This window comes from Rana temporaria, chromosome 10 (assembly GCF_905171775.1).
Source record: "Rana temporaria chromosome 10, aRanTem1.1, whole genome shotgun sequence".
NCBI lineage: Eukaryota > Metazoa > Chordata > Amphibia > Anura > Ranidae > Rana > Rana temporaria.
In genome coordinates, this window is record NC_053498.1 from 53,167,653 (window position 1) to 53,189,183 (window position 21,531).

At 43.0% G+C, this 21,531-nt stretch overlaps 2 protein-coding genes across 3 annotated transcripts in view; one reads left to right on the top strand and one right to left on the bottom strand.

Moving 5' to 3' along the window:
• Nucleotides 1–229, bottom strand: part of PRPF31 (pre-mRNA processing factor 31) — a 140,107-nt gene extending 139,878 nt beyond the window's left edge. Inside the window, exon 1 of the mRNA XM_040327618.1 lies at nt 141–229. The gene's annotated coding sequence lies outside the window, so the exon portion shown is untranslated. The remainder of the gene's footprint in view (nt 1–140) is intronic.
• A 24-nt stretch (nt 230–253) lies between these two features.
• Nucleotides 254–21,531, top strand: part of TFPT (TCF3 fusion partner) — a 102,541-nt gene continuing 81,263 nt past the window's right edge. Inside the window, exon 1 of one of the 2 annotated variants that reach the window (XM_040327619.1) lies at nt 254–379. In XM_040327619.1, the coding sequence (XP_040183553.1) occupies nt 375–379 (5 nt within the window). In that variant the 5' untranslated portion in view covers nt 254–374. The remainder of the gene's footprint in view (nt 380–21,531) is intronic. The other variant, XM_040327620.1, reaches the window with a different exon arrangement.

Below are 21,531 nucleotides of genomic sequence, written 5' to 3' on the forward strand. Positions count from 1 at the left end.
TCCGGAAGGATATGAGATTTCATACTACTGTCCGTACAAGAACCACTTCTGACGAAATTCACTAGATACATACATGACAGCCTTTCATACAAAACTCTTGGAACCGAACAAACATTTGTTTTCATACGCCACTAACCTACCTCGCTTCTTTAGTCAAAATCGAGCGATTCGTACTACCTTAACCGGAAGGCAGGGCGCGCACACTTATGATGTCACCAGAAAACCTCCTATTGGTCCGTCGTGTTTTACGCACTGGAATCTAAGCTGACTTTATGGATTGCTTTTCGGTTGCTTTCCGAAGGTCGCTTCGCTTTTTGCGTTTATTATATTTAGAATTATCGTAACAACAGAGGGTGAGTTCTTCGAAGCATTATATGAGGTATGACAGACTTGGGCTGAGAATCTTTCTTTTCTTACTGCCATAGTGGGTTTTTGTGAAGAGCTGCTGGTTGTTTTCATTTTTAAGAGTAAAACAAAATGCGTTTATTAATTGTAATGAGACAGAGAGATTGTTTTGCCCCTCTTTAAGTCATTAGTAAAACCTCATCTGGAATATGCAGTTTATTTTTGGGAGAGACTCCCCTACATACAAAAATCATATTTTTTTTTTGCTAGAAAATTACTCAGAACCCCAAACAATATACCTGTTTTTTTTTAGCAGACACCCTAGGGAATAAAATGGTGGTCATTGCAACTTTTTATCTTGCACGGTATTTGTGCAATGATTTTTAAAACGCCTTTTTTTTTAGCATAATGTGAAAGATGATGTTACCAGTGCAGCCTGTCAAAGCAACCTCATCAGATTCAGTGCCACCTCATTAGTGCCCACCAGTAGGGTTGCCACCTCATCCCTTTAAAACAGAACACATATGAATTACACAGGTTCTGAGGCTAATTTAATGCAGGTAAGTCACCAAATGAGTCTAATTGCCACCTTAATTAGCCACAGAACCTGTGTAATTAATATGTGTTCTGTTTTAAAGGGATGAGGTGGCAACCCTACCCACCAGTGCAGTCTATCGTTGTCCATTCGTGCAACCTCATCAGTACCTATTAGTGCCCACCAGTTCAGCCTGTTGGTGCCACCTCATTAGTACCCATGAGTGCAGCCCACCAGTGCCAAGTGATGTTGCGCTGAGTAAATAGATACCTAACATGTCACCCTTTAAAATTGCACACGCTAGTGGAATGGCACCAAACTTCGGTACTTAAAAATCCTCATGGGCGACGCTTTATTTTTTTCTACTGGTTACATGTTTTGAGTCACAGCGGAGGTCTAGGGCTAGAATTATTGCTCTCGCTCTAACGTTCGTTACGATACCTCATATGTGTAGTCTGAACACTGTTTTCATATGTGAGCAGGACTTACGTATGCATTTGCTTCTGCGTGCGAGATGCCGGGGACAGGGGCACTTTAAAAAAAAAAAAAAAAAAAACATTATTGTTAACCTCTTCCATACAGGGCTTTTATACACACCTCCATACCGGGCCTATTCTGGCACTTCTCTCCTACATGTACAAATCATCATTTTTTTGCTAGAAAATTACGCAGAACCCCCAAACATTATATATGTTTTTTTAGCAGACACCCTAGGGAATAAAACGACGGTCATTGAAACCTTTTATTTTGCACGGTATTTGCGCAATAATTTTTCAAACGCCTTTTTTTTGTAAAAAAATTGTTTCATGAATTAAAAAAATAACAAAACAGTAAAGTTAGCCCAATTTTTTTTGTAAAATATGAAAGATTATGTTACACCGAGTAAATAGATACCTAACATGTCACGCTTTAAAATTGCGCACACTCATGGAATGGCGCCAAACTTCGGTACTTAAAAATCTCGATAGGCAACGCTTTGAAAAATTTTACAGGTTACCGGTTTAGATTTACAGAGGAGATCTAGTGCTAGAATTGTTGCTGGCACTCTAGCGCACGCGGCGATATCTCACATATGTGGTTTAAACGGCGTTTACATATGTCGGCAGGACTTGCGTGTGCGCTAGCTTCTGCGCGCAAGCTACTGGGGACAGGGGCGTTAAAAAAATTTTTTTATTTTTTTTTTTTTTTTTTACATATTTATTTCTTTTTTTACACTTTTTTTTTTTTTTTTTTATTATCACTTTTATTCCTATTACAAGGAATGTAAACATCCCTTGTAATAGGAATGTGTGTGACAGGTACTCTTTATGGAGAGATGCGGGGTCAATAAGACCCCACATCTCTCCTCCAGGCCTGAAAGCATGAAATCGGTGAAAAAAAATTCACCGATCTCATGTTTACTGTTGCTTAGCAGCCGCAATCGCGGCTTTGTTTACTTACGGGGACCCGGGCGTGACGTCATCACATCGCGCCCGGGTCCTCCGACGGTCATAGAGATGACTGGTGACCATCTGGTCACCAGTCATCTCTATGCTTCCTGCGAGCGCCGGACGATTCGTTCTCCGGGCCCCCGATGGCACGGGAGAGCCCGGAGAAGCACCGGATGGCGGCGGGAGGGGGGGGATGTCCCCTCCCGCCGCCTGTAAGAACGATCTAGCGGTCAATAAGACCCCACATCTCACCTCTAGGCTGGGAAGCCTGAAATAAAAAAAAAATAATTATCCTGGCTTTCAAGCCAAGGCAGCCCGTTTTTTTTTAATGCAGAGGCTGTGCGTGACATCATAACATCGCACCTGGCCTCCGAACGATCATAGAGTCTCTATGGTAGGCATCCGGGGCCAGTGGATCTGTGCGTCCCCTTTCGCCACCCCTAAGAACGATCAAGCAGCGGAACAGCCGCTATGACCATTCTTACGGTGCACAGAATCGCTGGCTCTAAAATACGATATCTGAATGATGCCTGTAGCTGCAGGCATCATTCAGATATCCCCACTGAAAGTCAAGGATGTTCCCCCACATCACAGCCGGCAGACCCAATCAGACCCTCCATTCACTTCTATAGAGCGGCAGATGTAGACACATTTGTGTCCTTTTACACCCGCCTCTTCAATCAGGTCAAAAAAACAGCAGGGGATCTGTCGTCTTCTGTCTGGGTGGATAGGACTGGAGGGCCCATAGAGTAGAGCGGGCTGTGTCTGTGTCTGCTTTTCATATGCAGAGTGGACATGGACCTGTCATCTGTCCGCTATGCTCATTGTACTCTGCGACCGGTTACCAAGTCACTAAAGTGTCCCTCAAAAGATTGGGCACCCCTGTCATAAAGCATAGGATTAAGCACTGTCTCATTGCTGCTTCTTAGGCCTTGTGTCATACCACGAGCCTAGTTACGGTACTGCCACATGGTCACAACGTGTATGTGTGACGCAGTCAAATATAGGCAGTCCCTGGGTTACGTTCAAGATAGGAACTGTAGGTTTGTTCTTAAATCAAATCTGTTTGTAAGTCAGAACTGTGCATTTTGAAGTATAACTCCAACCTGTGCAGTGATTTGGGATATTCCGGCCGCTTCTATGTGTGCAGTTGTGTTAGTTGGGGCTCTTCTAGCCTTGCAGTACTGCACTGTGGGATGTGACTGGCGCTTCAAGATGGCTGCTCGTGGTATCCGAGACCAGTTTGGAGCGCAAGTGACCGGCAGTGACGTCACACCACCTTGGTTCGTAACTTGGCTGTTCGGAACTCCAGGGACTGCCTGCATGTATAATACAGAGGAGACCACCTCGCAGCCATGAGTGATCACAGCTTTTCACTTATCCATTGGTTCTGCAGACATTTACCCTGTATACTCTAGGGCTGCGCATCTTCACCGGTCTCACAATTCGATGCGATTACGATTATCAAGTCCACGATTCCATTCGATTCCGCTATGCATCACGATGCATCAAGATTACTCCAAGCGTTTTCATCCGAAAAATTCAAGCAGTCAGAATTTTTTTTAATTATCTGATCTTAAAAAAAAAATAAAAAAAACTCTGCATGTAGCAAAGTGGAAACACAGACAACTTAAAGAAGAGCTCCAGACTGACCACAAAATACTACAAGAGAGGGTCAGAGACTGCAGACATGATACAAGAGAGGGTCAGAGACTGCAGACACGATACAAGAGAGGGTCAGAGACTGCAGACACGATACAAGAGAGGGTCAGAGACTGCAGACACGATACAAGAGAGGGTCAGAGACTGCAGACACGATAAAAGAGAGGGTCAGAGACTGCAGACACGATACAAGAGAGGGTCAGAGACTGCAGACACGATACAAGAGAGGGTCAGAGACTGCAGACACGATACAAGAGAGGGTCAGAGACTGCAGACACGATACAAGAGAGGGTCAGAGACTGCAGACACGATACAAGAGAGGGTCAGAGACTGCAGACACGATACAAGAGAGGGTCAGAGACTGCAGACACGATACAAGAGAGGGTCAGAGACTGCAGACACGATACAAGAGATGGACTGCAGACAATGTCCCCATAACGTGCCCCCAAACGACTATGTATGCCATTCCATAAATTATGGTTTATGTATGTCTAATTGTCTTAGTGATTGATCCCTTTTTTTTCTGTTTTATGATTCCTGGTTTTGCTCATTACTGCCCCACACACGCAGTGCAAAATCAAAAAAATTGTACAAAAAAAGGGAGTATCAATTTCAAATCAATGAAGTTGTGATGGTAATCAATCACCAAGACAATAAGGCATACATAAACCATAATTAATGTTGAAATGGCATTGTCATGCTCATTGGTCACTTTAATGTTTTCATAATATGGCAAATTTTCAGTTCACATAATGGTGCATCAGATATATTATATATAATATGTTATATTATCACTAGTAGTCAGTGGCGGCTGGTGCTCAATGTTGGGGGGGGCGCAAACAAAAAAACATCAAATGCCACCGCTGGGCCCATCAAATGCCACCGCTGGGCCCATCAAATGCCACCACTGTGCCCATCAAATGCCACCACTGTGCCATCAAATGCCACTACTGTGCCCATTTATTGCTGCCACTACTGTGCCCATTTATTGCTGCCACTACTGTGCCCATTTATTGCTGCCACTACTGTGCCCATTTATTGCTGCCACTACTGTGCCCATTTTCTGCTGCCAGTGTGCCCATTTTCTGCTGCCAGTGTGCCCATTTATTGCTGCCAGTGTGCCCATCTATTGCCGCTACTGTGCCCCATTAAATTCTGCCAGTGTGCATTGCAATGTACCTGATGATGATGATGACTCTCGAGCATGTCTGGCATCTCGGGTCTTCTCTTTCGCAGCAGCTGAGGCAGCCTGTGTGTGCACACTGCAGCCATGACTAAGCACCGACGCCAGTGCGAAACGTTGGCCATACTGATTTTTGTGGGCTTGCAGTGACTGTATGCACAGTTGAAAATAAAGACATCTCTTTTAAAGAAAATTTTGGAGTGCGGCTGTCCAGCTTTTGTTCTTTTGTTTTTTGCCATTACCGCATTGCCAGCACCCTGGTGGTTCAACAACCCCTGATCATCACGAGGCTCACCTGGAGCGGTGAGAATTCTGTCTGTGTGCACACAGCGTGAGGTGAGCTGAGGAAGGCTCTGGGGAGTTCACTCGGGAGCGATCGTTGGGGATACACAGACGCTCCACGTGTCTCCCATGTTGACGCGGCTGGGGATGCTGTCAGCGAGGGGGGGCGGGATGCCCACGGCTCCTTCCAGTTCGTCGAGGGGCGGGAAAAGAGGCGCGGCTACCGCCTAAGACACTTGGCCGCTTTGAGTTTATCGGGGGCGGGGAAAAAAGGTGCCTTCGGCTGATTTCACTTCTTTGGCAGGGGAAATAGCGGCGCGCAGGTGACGTCATCACATAAATCGATTATTGCAAGTCGTAGCATCGATGCAGAATCGCCGGCGGTCGAATCTCGATGCATCAATGCTACGATTATATTCAACAGCCCTAGTATACTCTAAAAGCACGAACATTTGTTATCTGGAATCCAGTGACTCTGGTGAGTCTACCTCATGAGAGTCTCTTTTGGCTCTAGCAGTTAAGGCAGAGTTCTCTACTCTGTTGTCAGGGGCTTCTACTGCAGTCATACAATACTTTCTAGCAAATCGCCCAATTCCTCATGGATACCAACTGCAGAGTCTCTTATGCCACGTACACACGGTCGTTTTTTATCATGAAAAAAAACTACGTTTTTCAAACTTAATTTTTAAAAACGACGTTGCCTACACACCATCGTTTTTTGAAAATGCTCTTGCAAAGCGCAGTTACGTACAACACGTACGACGACACGCGGGTTTAAAAACGTTGTTTTAAACGTTGTTTTAGCCCACACACGATAATTTTTTATGACACAAAAAACGACATTTTGAAAAACGACATAAAAAATTGAAGCATGTTTGAATTTTTTGAGTTTTTTAGAAGACATAAAACGACGTCTTGCCCACAAACGATCATTTTAAATGACGTTTTTTAAAATGTCGTTTTTTTTTCATCACAAAAAACGACCGTGTGTACGCGGCATTAGGCCTAGTTTACAGGTGTGGATGGGGAAAGGGGGGTGGTAAAATTCTACAGTTGAGCCTTTCTCCTCCTGCCCCAACCACTGTCCCCTAAATTGCAAAGGCAGCTCACCGCTTGCCAGTTGTCCTTTGAAGAGCAAGCCAATGTACAGTAGATAGTAACACAAGTGTAAACTAGCCCTCAGTGTCCTTCCCTGTAGAATCAATCTATCATTTACCAAGGTTCTTTGAACAGGCCAGGCTATTGGTCACAGTGACCTCTTACTCAGACCCAAAATCCACACAGGCCATTTTTGAGACGTTTTTCTCCTGCTATCACCTCATAATAACGAGAGCGAAATTTTTTTTAAAGTTGTTTTTATTGTAATTTCAAGGTAAAAAAAAACCCAATACAATACAGAGCCTATTGGGCATACCCAATAACTATTGAACAAGAGCTTTGTTTTATCCTTGTTGACAATACCTTGCATTTGGAGATTAGTGTGCTGTCTCTAGAGCAGCAGAGCAAGTCGCTCAGAGTGGGCAATCTGATCCGGTCCATCTGTCAGTTTTTCAGGGGACTTGATCGAAAGGTCTGTGCAATCCTATGATCCGGCAGGTGTAAAGGGAGTTGTGTCCATATACTGTACACCCACCTACCTCCAGATCCAATGTGGTCTGCTGGAAAAAAAAATGGAGGAAGACTATATCCTCTTCTGTTTGGGTGGACTGAATTGAAGACAGCTGGGTGTAAACAGATGGCACAGTCCATTTACTCCCGGCCAATCATAGAGCAGGCTCTGGTCGTGGCCGCTCTGCATAAACTGAGTGGACACGGATGTTTCTGGTAAAATATTTTTTATTGAGTCAAAGGGAAAAGATAATGAGACAATAAGCAAGAGTAGTTTTTTCCCACGCAGGGGAAAGTAATAGCGGTAACAGTATTGAGAGTTACAGTATCTCACAAAAGTGAGTACACCCCTCACATTTTTGTAAGTATTTTATTATATCTTTTCATGTGACAACACTGAAGAAATGACACTTTGCTACAATGTAAAGTAGCGAGTGTACAGATTGTATAACAGTGTAAATTGTCTGTCCCCTCAAAATAACTCAACACACAGCCTAAAATATCTAAACCGCTGGCAACAAAAGTGAGTACACCTCCAAGTGAAAATGTCCAAATTGGGACCAAAGTGTCAATATTTTGTGTGGCCACCATTATTTTCCAGCGCTACCGTAACCCTCTTGGGCATGGAGTTCACCAGAGCTTCAAAGGCTGCCACTGGATTCTTTTCCACTCCTCCATGATGACATCACAGAGCTGGTGGATGTTGGAGACCGTGCGCTCCTCCACCTTCCGTTTTCAGGATGCCCCAGAGCTGCTCAATAGGGTTTAGGTCTGGAGACATGCTTGGCCAGTCCATCACCTTTACCCTCAGCTTCTTTAGCAAGGCGGTAATCATCTTGGAGGTGTGTTTGGGGTCATTATCATGTTAAAATACTGCCCTGCGGCCCAGTCTCTATAGGGAGGGGATCATGCTCTGCCTCAGTATTTCACAGTACATGTTGGCATTCATTTTTCCCTCAATAAACTGTAGCTCCCCAGTGCTGGTGTTTCAGCAGATTAGGTGACCCGTCAGAATGTGTAACGGAAGTGGCGTTTTGTCTTCGCCATCTTGCTACACCCCGCACTCGTCCACAGTAAGGATACGCTGAGAAGGGGGCAAGTGGACATCTTGTTACACCCACCGGAGTTTTGCATTCTACACTTATTTGTAACAGTAAACTGAGTTTATATAGTGAAATGCAGTACTTGGAACTCAGTCTGACTGTTTTGATGTTGAATTTTAAAAGCAGTGGCAAGCCTGGCGATCTCTTAGGTTTGCTAATCGGACAGAAGTTCGCTGCTTTTAAAATTAAATATCTAAACATTCACACAGAGTTCTAAGTATTGTATTTCACTATATAAACTTAGTTCACTGTTAAAAAAAGTAAAATGCAAAACTCTGGTGGGTGTAACAAGTTGTCCGCTTGCCCCCTTCTCAGTGTATCGTTACTGTGGAGTAGTGTGACATGTAGCAAGATGGCATATGTTGAAACATCACTTCCATTACATATTCTGATGGGTCGCCTAATCTGACGAAACATCGGCAGCACTCATGCAGCCCCAGACCATGTCGCTTCCACAACCAAGCTTGACTGTAGGCAAGACATACTTGTCTTTGTACTCCTTCCCTGGTTTCCGCCACACACGCCTGACTCCATCTGAACCAAATAAGTTTATCTTTGTTTCAATAGTTTTTATTGGTATATCAAATTTCATATACAAGCATGTCATATGTGTAAGTTTTCCAAACAGTGACATATACAAATTTAAGAAACGCAAAATTACATTGCATAAACACCATTTAACTAATCGTTTGTAAGTTTGATATCTCATCGGAATGGGGATATCAGAGTAGAAGAGTAACATAACAAGTTTTTGTCTCTTCGAGATTCAATAACAAACACAATTTTGACTAAGAAATGGGTAATTAATTTTGGTAAAAATTATCCATCGCGTATGAGTGTTCATTTTATTATAACTCGAGTAATAGCAATTTAGAAAATAAAGAAATTGAAATCTTCAAAATTCTAACATCAGAGTGGACAGTTTACCTTTTTGGCTAAACCATTTTTTCCACGGAGCCCACGAACTATCATATTTATGTAAAGTATTTTGGGATAAAGCCCACACACGTTCATATGACATATGGAGATTTGTAAGTTCAATAGCTTCAATCACCGATGGAGGGCATGGGTTTTTCCATCTCCTGGTGATTGAGAGTCTAGCGGCTAGAAGTAAGTTGACAATCGAATTACGTTTGGTGACCTGAACATTTTCCACTCCTAGGGATAATAAGGCCAACGCCGGATTAGGTTCTACTCTAGTATCCGTCATACTTGTCAAAATATTGAATATGTTTTCCCAATACTCCTTTAGTTTAGGGCAATTCCATAAAATATGGAGCAGGTCTCCTCTAGCACCACATAACCTCCAACATTTATCTGAGTGTCGGTTACCGAATTTGGATAATACCAGGGCTGTGGAGTCGGGGGAAATTTTGGGTACCTGGAGTCGGCAAAAAATGCACCGACTCCGACTCCTACTAAATTTAGATTGGAATAAAAAAAAAAAGCAAGTTTAAATGTCCCAATTCACAAAAAGTTATAATTAATGACTTCTCTACTATAAGAATAAAGACCAATGCATGCAGTGCCTCACGTAACCGCAAAACGAACACGTTAAGTGACCGTGAAGAAGCATGCTTTTCATGTGCTTCACTATATGGCACGCAACGCACAATTAGGAGCTGCAATACTTATACTTTCCATAGTGTTGTGTTCTGCTTTTACAGGGAACGCATGTTCCAGTAAGTGTCCAAATAAAAAAATTCCAACAGGAGTTTTATAAAGCACTAAAAGAAGTTGAAAAGTATGATCGCTCATCAAAACTTACTGTTGAAGAAGCCATCCTTGTTTATCCAGAGATCGTTAGTGATGTGGCCAGAATCAAAATGTAATATGCAAATACAGTGCTACCTGATGTGAAAAAAGGTATCAAATGTGATATTAAGCAGCGCTCAAGAGAATCAAATAAAAAAACACACATATAATATTGCTAAACTATTAAGTGAAAAATAATGAGTGATCCACCCTCTATGTGAAACAATATATCAGTGTCAAAAAATAGGTGTCAATAATACACCCAAAATAACAGGTTGGCAAAAAAAAATCCATAAACTGATTGTGTAAACGTAAATGAAGTTCATAAATGGAGAACAGAAGAAATCCCTTCACGATCTTCAGACAGTGCTTTCACCACACCACAGTGACTGCGTGATTCCACCACCCATCAGAATGCAAACTCGCCACAATAAACGGCCTGACACTCTCGTGTTAAAGCGGTCCTCCACCCTAAAGTGGAGTCCCGCTGATCGGAACCCTCCCCCCCTCCGGTGTCACATTTGACACCTTTCAGGGGGAGGGGGGTGCAGACACCTGTCTAAAGACAGGTATTTGCACCCACTTCCGGCCACACGATACGGGCGAAAGACGGGCATTCCGTCACATCCCGTCTGTCGCCCGTTGTGTGCTGGGAACACTCGGCTCCCAGCACACAGCGTGTGAGCCAATCGGCGGGCGCAGCGCGACTCGCGCATGCGCCGTAGGGAACCGGGCAGTGAAGCCGCAGCGCTTCACTTCCTGGTTCCCTGAGCGTGGATGGCGGGGGGAGCAGCAGAGTGACGAGCGATCGCTCGTGCTCTGCTGCGATCGGCGCTGGACTCCAGGACAGGTAAGTGTCCTAATATTAAAAGTCAGCAGCTGCAGTATTTGTAGCTGCTGACTTTTAATATTTTGTTCCCATGGCACATCCGCTTTAAGGCACACAGGCTTTTTAACTGAACCACTCAGTTTAATTGATGGAACTCCCTCTTTGGAAACTGGAGCACTCAGTTAAATAAATGGAGATCCGTTGGAAAAAGGAAAAACTCCAAGATGACAGCCACATGTATAATGAAGAGAGAGAGCACAATAGTGTGATATTGCAACACAACTTTTAATAAAAACACTAAAAATCTCCCAATAGATGCACTCACAAAAATGACTCTTGTCATAAGCAGTGATTAAATCCAAATATCACACGGTGTAAACACAAACGAAAATTTTCCTCCAGGTGAACCAGTGGTCACGGCGGACCAACAAATAGCCCAGGTTTACTCACAGCCCTATGAAGGTGTACTGGAGTCGCTCTTCAGATGACTATATTGGTGACAGATGGACCGTTCCACGCCCGACCAGTTCAGTTTAAGGTATGCGGTTGTAACTTAGTACCCACGCCCCGACATGTTTCATCATACTGATTTAATCATGGGGATCTGATTGTGGCCAGAATAGTTACTGCAATGCCACCCACCCAAGTCAGTGTCGAAAGATTATTTTCAGCCCTAAAAATAATAAAGTCTGACTTAAGAGCCTCTATGAAAGAGGATCTGGCAGAGGCAATTCTCTTCCTTAGAACTCTACATTGAATTGATTTGCATTTGCTAAGCCTAGAACTACATTTCAAGATTAATATAAACCATTTTTAGGTTTTACAGATTTTGTTTTTGGTTCATTATAGATAAGCTTTGTTTTTGTTCTAAAACAACCAAATAATGTGGTTTGTATTTTTGAACTGGTAAAGATCCTGTTCCTGATGTTTATGCCTGCTGCTACTATCCAGCCACTTGATTGTTTTCATTGTGTTTGTCTTTTGCTTAAACTGTGCAATACAGTAGACTGTTGGCTTCCCAGCCAGTAGTCCTGTGGTAGGTTGCGTTTCTTTCCCTCAAGGAATGTATAAAATACATTCGCATATTAATACAGAGGAGTCGGAGTCGGGGAGTCGGAAGTACATAAAACTGAGGAGTCGGAACATTTATCTACCGACTCCACAGCCCTGGATAATACGCTGGGCGTGTAATACCATCTCAAATTTATCTTGACCAACAATTCCCATAGGGAAGCACATTTGGAGACTGATTGATTCATTTTACATGCAGTTCTCCATTAGACGCATGTGTAAGAATGTCCCAGTTCTCTTTCCCATTGCAATTTAGAATTTAGAAAATTACCTTTTTTCTTGGAGTATGTTGTAAAAAAGTGTGATACCTCTTTCTTGTAAATTTTGGGACGTTAAAAAAAGCCAAGCATGTGTGTAGATGCGGAGATTGCTAGAATCAAAATTTCTTAAGCAATGGACTATCTTTTTATATTGAATTTGGCATGTTTGAGGTAGGTTAAATTCAGATCTGATGCAGTCAAATGATTTAATCTCGTTCGTGCAGTAGAGATCTTGAATATGCTTAATCCCATGAGAATACCATTCGTCAAGGGTAATCGAAGATATAATCAGTTGTAGAACTCCCAAGGGAATATTTAATATAATTTTGGGGGTAGAGTTTTCTGTATTCTTCAAGAACTTAAGCCATGTTGATATAGATATCTTCATTGTAGGTGGGAGATGTGAAGGGATCTTAAATCCAATCAGTGCTCCGAAAAGCCAGTGTTTAGTTGGTTTTTGTAGACAATAAGAGGATTCAATCGGTCCCCAGGACTTCGTTGGGGAGGATCGAAACCATTCTTTTAGTTGCGTTAAAACAGAGCTGTGAAAGTAGTCCTGAAAATCTACGTATCCTACACCACCCCACATTCTATGTTTTATCAGCTTATAATGGTCGCATCTAGATTTTTTCCCCTGCCATACAAATTTAGAAAGAAGAGATTGAAGGGACTTGAAAAAACTGACTGGTATTGGGATGGGCATACATCTAAAAAAGTATAATACCTGAGGTAGATGTACCATCTTAAATGCTGACAGCCTACCCCACCATGAGAGTTCGTGTTTACCTAAATTAATTAAATCTAATTGTAATTTCTTTTTCAGAGGTATATGTTTTTTTGTAAACAGATTTTTAGTCGTCTTGGTCAATTGAATACCTAAGGTATGGAATTTCGGATTCCGCCCAGTTGTATGGAAAGTTATGTTGTAGAATAGCGCTAGTTACTGCGTCGATACCTATGTCTAGGATTGATGATTTAGAAGTGTTCACTTTGTAATAAGATATCTTGCCGAACCAGAGTAGTACATTTTGTACTTCAGCAAGGGAGGTGAATGGGTATGTCAACATCAGTATCACATCATCAGCAAACAGGCTGATCTTATGAGTTTGCTTTCCTATAGTCACTCCCGAAATTTTAGGGTTAGTTCTGACATGTTCGGCTAAAGGTTCCATTAAGAGATTAAATATTAAGGGGGATAAAGGGCATCCTTGTCTAGTCCCGTTGGATATGGTAAAACTTTTAGATAAAAAGTTGGATGCTAGAACCTGTGCATTAGGATTAGAGTAAAGAGCTAGTATGGAATTTAAAATAAAGCCCCCAAAGCCAAATTTCTGGAGAGTTAGGGATAAATAATTCCAATTAATCCTATCGAACGCCTTCTCTGCATCCAAGGACAGGAGCAGAGAAGGCTTTCCTGTGATATTTACATTGTGAATAATGTTTATTAGACGTCTGGTCGCATCAGAGGCTTGACGACCCTTGGTGAACCCCGCCTGATCCGTATGTACCAAATTTGGAATTAAGTCTACCAGTCTATTAGATATTGTCTTGGCATAGATTTTTATATCGATGTTGAGTAGGGAAATAGGACGAAAATTTGGAGGAATTGTCGGGTCTTTTCCAGGTTTAGGGAGAGTCAATATTAGTGCAGATAGCATTTCCTTTGGCAAACCTTTTAGTGCCAGAAGAGGAATCAATATTCACATCCGGGACTATGTTGAAATCACCACATATCAAAAGTTGTCCCTTTTGCATTTCTCGAGTTTTCTTTAAAACTTTCTTATGAAAATGTATTTGTCTAGCATTTGGTGCATATACATTTACAATAGTGTATGTTATATTATTCAGCATACAAACTAAAATAATAAATCTGCCATCTGGATCTGCATAGGAATCTAGCAAATTAAATGTCAATGTGTCCCTTATGGCAATTAAAACTCCTCTCTGCTTGCACTTAAAATCAGCTTTAAAGATGTCAGGGAAACTTCGATGTTTACATTGTGGAGCTTTATCAAGAACAAAATGAGTCTCTTGAACACAAATAATGTCATATCCACCAGAAAGTGCTGTTTTCCAAAGCGAAGATCTTTTAGCAGGATGGTTCAGGCCATTGGCGTTTATAGAGAGAAAATTGATGGACATATTTATATTAAGCAGATCTTAAATATTAAAATACTCACAAACCAATGGGTTCTCCAATGTCAGAGACAATAAAGAAAATCAGACTTGATGGCAGAAATACTCAAAAAGAGATGTAACTTACACCGATGTGGTCAGTCGAGAATTTGCTGATGTACTAAATAAAAAAAATTAAAAAAAAATGAATAATATTTTTTTTTTGAATAACTTAGAACAAAAACAAAACAAAATATAGTAAAATAACAAAACAAATCAAATAAAATAAATATATAAATAAATAAATATATGACTGAATAAATAAATATCCAATAAAACAAAACAGTGAAATATTATAGATTCTATCAAGAGATAATCCCAATAGTCTATAGAAGTCGGGAATAATTCTTCCGACTAAGAGAGGGGGGAATTGTCCAAAAAAAAAATTAAGTCTGACCAAGAAAAAAAAAAGGAACTCCGCAGACACAGGGGGGTATCCGTAAATATCATTAAAAAAATAAATAAAAAAAAGAAGGAAGGAGGGAAGACAAAGAGGAGAACACATTTCTTTCTTTAGTGTTCATTTTCCTGTGGGAAGAATATATCCTTCTCTCATGTTGCTATTCAATCTTGTTTCTTCTTTGCTTCTTTGTTCTGTAGGAGAGATTATGGGAACAATTCCCCAGGAATGTAAAAGTCTCATCCCTTCTTGGTGTAGTAGATATCACATTGGTTGTTTCATTTTTAGTTATTAACAATGTTGTAGGATGCTTCCACTTATATTGTATTTTATGGTCATATAGAGCTTTTGTAACAGTTTTTAGCTGTCTTCTTAGATTCAGAGTATGTTGCGATAGGTCAGCATACATGTGAATGTCTTTATAAGGCTCTGGTAGTATTTTTAAGATCCTTGCCTTAGTAAGCAGTTTTTCTTTTGTAGGGAAGAAATTAACTTTCATTAGTATGTCCCTGGGAACAGATGCATCCAAATGTCTGGGCTTGGGTATCCGATGTATTCTGTCAATCATGCGTTCTATCTGTGGCAGGTTTGGCAATAATGCAGCGATCATATCGTCCGCATATTTGATGAGATCAATTGAGTTAATAGACTCAGGGACACACCTCAATTTCACGTTCTCACAACGTGATCTGTCTTCCAGGTCTGCTAGTTTTGTTCTGATCCACAGGTTTTCTTCCATTTGCTCTTTACAATTCCCAACTGTTTCATTAACAGTTCCAGATTGAGCCACCATTTTATGTTCCACAATGCTCACTCTGTCATTTAATTCTCTTCTTTCCATAGATATGTTAGTCATCATGACTGATAAGTTTGACATTAGGGATGCTTGTAGTGATATAAGCATCTCTTTCATCGTTGTGTCCATAACTGGCATTCCTGTTGTAGGGTAATTATTAATTGATGACGCAGTATTGGGGCCTGTCATGATCTGACTGACAGCTGTCATGTCTGACTGTGGGTGTAGCACTGCGTCATCAACTCTTCTTTTTGTTTTTGCAGGGCTTTGAGATGAAGGACTTTTTATATGGGAGTCAGGGGATTTTTCCCCTGAGTCACAGTCAGGCAAATCAGTGTAATGCGCCGATTTTGTAAGTACGTCATTACCTCCGCCATCCTGTGACATGTCTCCCGCAGTGTCCGGCGATTCAAAGAAGTTTACCAACTTCTTATTCTGTTTCTGGTCTTTTCTCTTGCGCTGCGACATCGGGTCCATCTTGGTGTACACAGCTGTACCCCTTTGCCTTCCGGTAGCCGCTTTCAAATGGATCGTTTCGCCGTTAAACCCGGTGATCCGTCGGAGCAGCTCTCTCAGGCGGCCATCTTGGTTGCGCGCAAGCCACGCCCCCAAATAAGTTTATCTTGATCGCATTAGACCACAGGACATGGTTCCAGTAATCCATGTCCTTAGTCTGCTTGTCTTCAGCAAACTGTTTGCGACTTTCTTGTGCATTATCTTTAGAAGAGGCATCCTTCTGGGACGACAGCCATGCAAACCAATTTGATGTGTGGCGTATGGTCTGAGCACTGACAGACTGACCCCCCACCCCTTCAACTGCTGCAGCAATGCTGGCAGCACTTATACATCTATTTTCCAAAGACAACCTCTGGATATGAGGAAGTGCACTCAAATTCTTGGGTCGACCATGGCGAGGCCCGTTCTGAGTAGATCCTGGCCTGTTAAACCGCTGTAGGGTCTTGGCCACCATGCTGCAGCTCAGTTTCAGGGTCTTGGTAATCTTCTTTATAGCCTAGGCCATCTTTATGTAGAGCAACAATTCTTTTTTTTTTCAGATCCTCAGAGAGTTCTTTGAGTTCTTTGCCATGAGGTGCCATGTTGAACTTCCAGTGACCAGTATGAGAGAGTGAGAGTGATCACACCAAATTTAACACGCCTGCTCCCTGTTTACACCTGAGACTTGTAACACTAACGAGTCACATGAAAGCCGTGAGGGAAAATGGCTAATAGGGGTGTACTCGCTTTTGTTGCCAGCGGTTTAGACTAGGGTTGTCCCGATACCGATACCAGTATCGGTATCGGGACCCACACCGAGTATTTGCGGGAGTACTTGTACTCCCGCAAATACCCCCGATGCCTAAATAGAATACTTGCCCCCGCCGCCGCCGCCGCCGTATATCGCAAAGCTGCCGCGTTAATCACTGCGCGGGGAACATTAGAGTCTGCTTTCGTTTGAATAGCTGTTTTCCCCGCCGCGCATAGACACTCCCCCTTGCTCAGGATTGGACGGATCTGTCCAATTGCGAGCAAGGGGAAGTGTCTCTATACACAGCGCGGCAGGGAAAACAGCTTATTCAAACGAAAGCTGACTGTAATGTTCCCCGCGCTGTGATTAACACGGGGGACATGGCTGCATGTGGGGGGACATGGCTGCAATATGTTTGGGGACATGGCTGCAATATGTTTGGGGACATGGCTGCAATATGTTTGGGGACATGGCTGCGTATATGGGGGACATGGCTGCAATATGTTTGGGGACGTGGCTGTAATATGTTTGGGGACATGGCTGCGTATATGGGGGACATGGCTGCAATATGTTTGGGGACATGGCTGCAATATGTTTGGGGACATGGCTGCATATGTTTGGGGACATGGCTGCATATGTTTGGGGACATGGCTGCAATATGTTTGGGGACATGGCTGCAATATGTTTGGGGACATGGTTGCATATGTGGAGGGACATGGCTGCATATGTGGGGGGACATGGCTGCATTTGGGGACACATTTAAAAAAAAGTATCGGTATTCGGTATCGGCGAGTACATAAAAAAAAGTATCTGTACTTGTACTCAGTCCTAAAAAAGTGGTATCGGGACAACCCCTAGTTTAGACATTAATGGCTGTGTGTTGAGTTATTTTGATGGGACAGCAATTTTTCACTGTTATACAAGCTGTACACTCACTACTTTATATTGTAACAAAATGTAATTTCTTCAGTGTTGTCACATGAAAAAGATATAATAAAATATTTACAAAAATGTGAGGGGCGTACTCACTTTTGTGAGATACTGCATATCTACCAAATGTGGACCAGCTTTAAGTGCTTGAATTGTGTCTATCTTCCTTGGCTTCTTTTGCTGAAGGAACACTTGTGATAGGGGGAGACTTTTTGATTTCACAATTTATCCACTTAAAGATTCCTCAACAGGCTCCTCTGCCTTATCTCAGAGATTCAGACTCCGACTTAAAGCGGAGTTCCGGCCACAATTTCACTTTTTAAATATAAATACCCCTGTAATACACAAGCTTAATGTATTCTAGTAAAGTTAGTCTGTAAACTAAGGTCTGTTTTGTTAGGTTGTTACAGCATTTAGACCAGTGGTTCTCAACCTGGGGGTCGGGACCCCCTTGGGGGTCGAATGATGATTTGCAAGGGGTCACCGAATCCTGGGCTGTTTCTGAAGCCTAGGCTGCTCTTCCAGCCTTTTCTCGGCTGCCCAGCTGGGCTGTTCCTGGAGTCCATGGCTGCCCAGCTGGGCTGTTCCTGGAGCCCGGGGTCACCCACCAAGCCTCTTTGCAGCCACCCATTCAGTTCATTAGATGGCTGGAGAGCAGAGACTAGAGGTCAGCTGACTGGTGAGGAATGTGAAGAGGGAGGGGCTGGAGGAGACCCTTTCTCCTGATTTTGGCATAGGTGTCACTGCTACAAGACACCACAAGTCGGAAGACACAGTGAAGCCAGAGACAGTGAGTAACACTTCCTGTGATTATAGTTGCCATTAAAAGTCCCCACTACAGTTCTCAGATCAGCAGATGACCTTAATCAAGTTGGCTGATCAGAACTCCCCCCAGCACTGCCACTGATCACACCCCCCCCCCCCAAGAAATTAGCATTGAGAGAAACAAAAGGGAAAGAAAGAAGAACATAGAGAGTGGTACATCCTAAAATAATAAGGGGTTTTAATACTGTACGAGTGGAAGGGACTCGGGGAGCGTGGGTTAGGGGCGCAAATTACTTGTCTTGCCTTGAGTGCTGACAACCCACGCTGCAAAAATAATTTTACTGTTAGGGGTCCCCACAACTTGTGAAATTTTATCAAGGGGTCACGGCACTAGAAAGGTTGAGGACCACTGATTTAGACACTTCATAAAATAGAAATTGACTGGGGCCATCTTAAGTGTGGGCATCATGAAGCCAGACTCTATGACTTCCTGGATTTCAGCCTTGCAGATCTCGCACATGCTCAGTGCTGTACAAGCAATGTAATAGTTTTCAGATCAGGTTTTAGCACCTGTACTGTCCAAGTCACATGATTCTTCGAGACTGGGGAGTGCACAGACTCCTGGAAAGTTACACCCACTACATTCCCAGGAGTCTGTGCGGTGAAGCTTAAAGCGGGGGTTCACCCTTAGAGGGCACTTTTCCCCCTTAGATTCCTGCTCGTTATTACTAGGGGAATCGGCTATTTATTTTAAAATATGTGCAGTACTTACCCGTTTACGAGACGCATCCTCTCCGTCGCTTCCGGGTATGGGCTGCGGGAATGGGCGTTCCTTCTTGATTGACAGGCTTCCGAGAGGCTTCCGACGGTCGCATCCATCGCGTCACGATTTTCCGAAAGAAGCCGAACGTCGGTGCGCAGGCGCAGTATAGAGCCGCACCGACGTTCGGCTTCTTTCGGCTACGAGTGACGCGATGGATGCGACCGTCGGAAGCCTCTCGGAAGAATGTCAATCAAGAAGGAACGCCCGCTCCCGAAGACCCATACCCGGAAGCGACGGAAGAAGATGCAGCTCGAAAACGGGTAAGTACTGCACATATTTTAATATAAATAGCCGATTCCCCTAGACCGAACGAGCAGGAAGCTAAGGGGAGATTTTTATTTTTTTTAAAAATGGGTGAACTCCCGCTTTAAGCACCTAGGTGCAGGAAGAGGGAAGATTAACTATTCTGCCTAGCAACAACACTTTAAAGGCATCTAAAAAAAAAAAAAAATTCTTAAAGGACTAATGATGTAATGTTATATTTATGGGTGGAACTCCACTTTAAGGAACTGTTTCATCTTTACCAATTGGTTGACATTTGGTGTATCCTTCACCCACAGGAAAGGGTACACCTTTTTTCATTTTTTTTTTTTACATTTAAAAAATTTTGGTTCACAGATCGTATTCCAGGATAGTAGACCTCTTCTTGATCTTCTACGCTGTGATCCCGATGGTCTCGAGGGCCCACATTGGCCATATTGCACTGTCGGATCATGCTCCAATCTCACTAGAATTAGGCTTGCAGCACCCAACATCAAAATCCAATAATTGGCGACTAAATTAGTCACTTTTACAAGACCCTGAGGTTAAAGACATGTTACGGTCTCGGATAACTATTCAACCTATTCTTAAAGTGGATGTGCCATGGGAAAAAAATATTAAAAGCCAGCAGCTACAAATACTGCAGCTGCTGACTTTTAATATTAGGACACTTACCTGTCCTGGAGTCCAGCGCCGATCGCAGCAGAGGACGAGCGATCGCTCGTCTCTCTGCTGCTCCCCCCGCCATCCACGCTGAGGGAACCAGGAAGTGAAGCGCTGCGGCTTCACTGCCCGGTTCCCTATGGCACATGCGCGAGTCGCGCTGCGCCCGCCGATTGGCTCAGACGCTGTGTGCTGGGAGCCAAGTGTTCCCAGCACACAACGGGCGACAGACGGGAAGTCAGAAAAACCTGTCTTTTGCCCGTAGCGTGTGGCCGGAAGTGGGTGCAAATACCTGTCTTTAGACAGGTATCTGCACCCCCCTCCCCCCTGAAAGGTGTCAAATGTGACACCAGAGGGGGGGAGGGTTCCGATCAGCAGGACTCCACTTTAGGGTGGAGAACCGCTTTAAGCTGATGATTCAATGGGATTTCAACACCCTCGTGCTGCCGACTCTGCCAAAGCACCTTTCCCTTCTTTTATCTTTTCTTGTAATTCCTGCCCTCGACACCTTGGGTGTCATCTTTTTACCCCAATATACAGAAAAAGTCACTCTGTATGCATTATTCCTTAGGGGTGCAGCTACTGTGAGGATGGGACAGAGAGACCTGTACCGTGTGGGCTCCACGTTTTGTTCCTTACCTTGCAGTGGTTCAGTACCCGCTAGATAGTGTCTTTCTTTATCTTTCCTGGTATGCTCATGACTATTATGTTTCTATATTTGTTTACCGCCGCACTACAAGATCGGATACAGGATATATTTGCTGTAGAGGCTACAGCCCACAGTTTATGGATACGTTATATAGTAGGGGTGGAACCTTGTCTGTTATTTCATTGATCTCCATTGATACCTGTTGTGACTGTATTTCTGTTTACACATGGATTTCATTGACTGATTTGTCATGTCATACTGTTGTGTCTTATTGCATACCTCAGGGCTCGACAAATCCCGGGCGCCAGGTCGGCATGGCGACTAGAAATAGGGTCCTGGCGACTTGGCTTGGAAGAGGGGCACAAAAAAAAATTTTTTTTTTGTGAGCTGGTGCCATCTGGTGGTGAGCCGTTGGTATTACAAGTTATTACCACCAGATGTGTAAGCTGGCGCCATCTGGTGGTGGCCGTTGGTATTACAAGTTAAACTGCAATTCTAATGTAATTTTTCACTATTTTCACTGCCATCTTCTTCCCTCTAATTAGAACCCCCAAACATTATATATATTTTTTATCCTAACACCCTGGAGAATAAAATGGCGATCATTGCAATACTTTCTGTCATGCCGTATTTGCGCAGCGGTCTTACAAGCGCACTTTTTTGGGAAAAAATTACACTTTTTTTAAATTTAAAAAATAAGACGACAGTAAAGCTATCCTCATTTTTTTTAATATTATGAAAGATAATGTTATGCCGAGTA